Source organism: Arachis ipaensis, chromosome B03 (assembly GCF_000816755.2).
Source record: "Arachis ipaensis cultivar K30076 chromosome B03, Araip1.1, whole genome shotgun sequence".
NCBI lineage: Eukaryota > Viridiplantae > Streptophyta > Magnoliopsida > Fabales > Fabaceae > Arachis > Arachis ipaensis.
Genome location: NC_029787.2, coordinates 15,903,046 through 15,907,854, shown reverse-complemented (window position 1 = coordinate 15,907,854; position 4,809 = coordinate 15,903,046). Strand labels below are relative to the sequence as shown.

The window sequence follows — 4,809 nt, the reverse complement described above, 5'->3', positions numbered from 1 at the left end:
GGTGTTTTTGTTTTTTTTTCCAAAATTAGATTTTATTAATTCAATAAAATGAATAGTCCATTTGGACTTACAACAAAGGATAAATAGGAAATTCTCAATTAAAAAGATAAATATCTAGTTAATCTCCTGAAACTTTAATAAAAAAAAGAGAAAGGAAAATCATTTACTTGATGTGAACAAAAAACACCAACTAAAGAAAATGAATCATTGGCTAACAATCTTTTGGGGGGACGATGATTTAACTTCGAATACCTTCAAATTTCTAACTTTCCAAATATTCCAGGTAAAGAATGCTACAAATTGGAGTTTTTTTTGTGCATCACTTCCTCTATTAATCTGATTCTGAACCCACAACCACCATCTCCATGGTCCCAGTTGCTGCAATGGAAATGGAAGGTCATTCATTTTCCAAGCAATTTCTGAGTCTGGGCAAAAAAGAAGGCAATGAACAGTGGACTCCTCACTCGCCATACACCGAGGGCATAAGGGAGACACCGAATTGATCCTGGTATGTAACCTCTCCTTTACTGGTAGCTCTGCATGCATCACTTTCCACAAAAAGACTTAATTTTCGGTTGGCATTTTAGGTTCCAAATCGAAGACCAAAACCTTTTTTACTCTGCACTGCTCTGGTAGGAATTCAGTTGGGACATGGTAAAATTGGAATGCCAGCAAATACCCTGAAGCAACGGAATAGTTTTCATTCCTCTCCCTAGGCCAGGTAACACGATCCTCACCTTGATGAATTGTTGTGCTTAAAATTGCCTGTGCCACTGTTGATACTTTGTTGTGATCATTGCTTGATTTCAATTCCTGTCTAGTAATATAATATCCGATACCCATTCTGGTTTAAGGCCTATTGTGTTATTCAAATGAATGCCAATAGGGTTAATTTCATTAAGCCAGTTATCTTCACAGACTCTAACCAAATTACCTCACCCTATTTTCCAAAAAATGCCTTTTTCCAAGACCTTTCTACCCTCAAGAATGTTTTTTCAGCCGGGTTAGTGCCTGGTCCTGCTCTCAAAAAAGACGAGAATCTAAAATACTTACTCTTATAAACCTTGTGAATTAAGGACTAAGGTCTTGCAATTAGTCGCCACCCTTACTTTTCCAACATTGCCAAGTTAAAAGCACTTAGATCTTTGAAGTTCAACCCTCCCTCACTCTTTGGTTTACAAGCAATTTTTCAACTTATCCATTGCATCCTTTTCTCATTATTCTTTTGTCCCCACCAAAACTGCATAATTGCCTTTTGAATCTCCTCTAAGAGGGTTTCTGGTAGCTTAAAGCAACTTAGTGTATAGATTGGAATCGCCGTAGCAACTGTTTTAATTAGAACTTCTCTACCACAAGTGGAAAGAATACTCCTCTTCCAATTCTGGAGCTTCTGTGCAACCTTATCTTTCATGTAGTTAAAAGTTTTTTTCTTGGATCGGTTGATCACAGCTGAGAGGCCAAGGTACTTGTTTTGGCAGCCTACATGTGGAACTAAGAGTAGACCAGCCAATTATCCCGAATAGTAGAAGGGGTATTCTTGCTAAAAAAAAAAAAAAATAGAAGACTTGTCGAGATTCACTACGTGTCCACTAACTTCTTCATAAGTACGTAGTACCTTCAGCAAATTTTTGCAATCTCTAGTAGTAGCTTTTAGTAAACAAAATGGAATCTTCCGTAAAGAATAAATGACTGACCTTAGGGCATCTAAGATTCAACCTCAAACCATAGACTTCTAGACGTCGTTCTCCTCTATGGAACAAACGGGATAGACCCTCTGCACAGAACAAAAATAGATAGGGAGAGAGGAGATCGCCTTGACGTAACCCTCTACATAGTTTGAAGAAACCATGAGATTAACCTTCCACAGTAATGGAGTAAGAAACCGCGTCCACACACTCTCTGATCCGGTCAATCCACTTTTTGTAAAAACCCATTTTGTTCAAAACAATCCATACAAAACTCCACTCAACTCTGTCATATGCTTTACTCATATCCAACTTTAATGCTAATTCATAATCACCATAGGTCTTATTCTTCAGGAAGTACATGAATTTGTGAACAATCAAAATATTGTTACTAATTAATCTTCCTTTAATGAAGGCATTTTGAGTGTCGCTAATAACCCTATTCATGACGTTTTGCAATCTGTGTTCTAGGATTTTAGAGAGTATTTTATAGAAGACACTACTCAAGCTGATTGGTCTGACCTGCTTCATAGAGTAAGCATTTCTAACTTTTGGAATAAGACAAATATTTGTATGATTGAAAGCTTTTAGCATTTTACCTCCGGAAAAAAAGCTCTTGACTGCACATATCACATCCTTTCTAATTAGCTCCCAATAGAACTGAAAAAACTTAGCCGTAAAACCATCGTCCTTGGGAGCTGAGAAAGGATTGATAGAAAAGGTTGCTTTTATCGCCTTCTCTGTTACTGGATTAAGAAAATGGTTGGTAGTGTCATCAATTTTAGTGCCTATTTTCTCCTCCCCCGCACTTCTTCTTCTTCTCCCCTGCGCTTCTTTCAAATACACGCATATGTCATATTCTTCTTCTTTCAAATTCACGTATACCTCCTCCTCCTCCTTCATCTTCGCGCACGCAGATTCTTCTTCTGCTTCTCCTCTTCCTCCCCCTCCTCCTCCTCTTCTTCTTCTTCTTCTCCTCTTTCGTTATCGTCATCACCAACACCACCAACATTTTGCTAATGGATTATTTTTTCAATTAAATAGACGCAGGTGTTCTAAATCTGAATTTGAATTGATAATTTTTAAATTGTAGATAGAGGTGTTTCGAATTTGATTTTATATAATGGATTATGTTTCGTTCATTCAGTACTTTAAAATTGTTTCACCATGAGTACGTGTTCGGTTTATTATGCAGAAAGCTGTTCGAATTTGATTTTAGATAATGGATTATGTTTCGTTCATTCAGTACTATACAATTGTTTCACCATGAATACGTGTTTGGTTCATTATGCAGAAAACTGTTCGAATTTGAATTTATATAATGGATAATATTCCATTCATTCAGTACTATACAATTGTTTCACCATAATAACATGTTCGGTTCATTTCTATTCTGCACAATTCAAAACTCTTCCTCCTCACCTTCTACTGCTTCTTTACTAGGAGGAGAATGAGGAGGAAGAGAAACGCGAAGAAGAAGGCAAAGAAGAAGACGCTCCGCACGTAAACGAGCGTGAGAAGAAGAAGAAGAGGCCCGTAGGAGAAGAGAAGAAGAGAAGAAGCGTGAGGAAAGAAAAAAGCAGGAAGAGCGCGTGATCTAAAATTGCTTGGATGAACTTAGATGCCAAAAATGTTTGGATGTAGAGAATATCTCAAAAGGATGATTTTTATTTTAGTGTATTGACAAAAATAGAGGAAAAGCGAAGAAATACTTTTAGAAACTAATAAATGCTCTTAAGAGTATTAAAAATAATAATTTATGTTTAGTATATTAATAAATAGGAAGTGTAATAAAAATATAAAAAAAATTAAACTTTCAATAAATACTTTTCATTTTTAACAAGTACCACTTGTTAACCACCAAATCCATATTTTTATCGTGTTATTTACCTTGGGCGAAAGTTCTGTTACCCAAGATAAATGCTCGTGGAATAGAAGCATTTGAGTGATTCGAGAATTGAAAATAATCGCCGGGTCAACATTAAGAGAAGGTAATATGTAGAGACTACAAGGGGAAAAAAAGGTAAAAAGCTTCCACCGTGAGGTATGGATGAAAGTAACATTCTAGAATTCATGTCCAAGCTAGTTGGCACACACACTCGTCTAAGATAAAATGGATGAGTGAGATTTTCATTTTGACTAAAATATCAACATTATCAAATATATTCAGAAACAAAGTATACATGTTTATGTGACCTAAAACGTTTCATCTGTCAAGATTACACCAGAAAACTAATACTTTCTCCTAACATTTCATCTAACAAGATACGAGTAAAGTAAGTTTTACCTGCATTCCATATGGATAAATCATTTTGACTTTTTTGGTAGAGTCATAAATCAATGCATCTGATTCACTAATGTACCAAGACAGTCAAGACAACTATCAAGACATGGCCTATATTTTCTTTTGTTCAATTATCCTTTCATTTTGGGCTTCAAATAACATTTACAGGTTTCGATATGAATGATTACTTCCCCCAAATTAATTAATTATGGCATAGAACCTATACACGTACCATGAAGGTGCAAATCCCAGAATGGGATTTCATTCAGCTGAGGGGATTGAGGGGATGCACACTGAATTCAAGATGTTTCCAATGAGCACAACAATGAACACTCCTACAGGCTTACAGATAGTCCATGCAGAGGGCAGCATATGCATGAATCCTCTTGACTCCGTAATTAGATTGACTACCAATTGAGTCCTCCAAACATAATGGCAGACCTAACCTCTCTTAACCGGTCTCTGAACATAGGATTTGTTGGGATCTTCCGTCTTGAGCTTTGGGGGGCGAATTTCTCCTTTCTTAGTCTGCATGCCAATAAATTCAAGCAAATTGTCACTTATTTTCTTCATGGTGTATCAATGGAATATTCACTTATGTGACAATCAGAAGTTTAATATCTCACCTTCTTTCCACCCTTCATAAAATCTCTCCAACTTGACACCTGATACGAGAAATTAATTGTGTTAATTTGTCCCTGGAGCTAGTGAAAATCTTACATGTTACTAGGATGCAGAAGAAGGTGCAAGAAGCTTGTCCAGTTATAAAGTTATCAGACTCTCACAGCACATACGGGACTCATGCATGGTTTCCTAACGAGTAGTTCAGGGATAGGACAA

The 4,809-nt window shown here is 36.5% G+C and overlaps 1 protein-coding gene and 1 long non-coding RNA gene across 4 annotated transcripts in view; one reads left to right on the top strand and one right to left on the bottom strand.

The window, feature by feature from the left end:
• LOC107629791 lies at positions 135 to 4,026 on the top strand. Its single transcript, XR_001618037.2, has 4 exons — positions 135 to 283; positions 376 to 508; positions 588 to 721; positions 3,129 to 4,026. It is a non-coding gene; the product is annotated as an uncharacterized LOC107629791 (long non-coding RNA).
• LOC107629790 (dnaJ homolog subfamily C member 8) overlaps positions 3,819 to 4,809 on the bottom strand; it is a 3,825-nt gene continuing 2,834 nt past the window's right edge. For 2 of the 3 annotated variants that reach the window (XM_016332678.2, XM_021118282.1), the window contains 2 exons: positions 4,596 to 4,634; positions 3,819 to 4,497 (listed from right to left, as the gene is read on the bottom strand). In XM_016332678.2, the coding sequence (XP_016188164.1) occupies positions 4,411 to 4,497; positions 4,596 to 4,634 (126 nt within the window). In that variant the 3' untranslated portion in view covers positions 3,819 to 4,410. The other variant, XM_016332679.2, reaches the window with a different exon arrangement.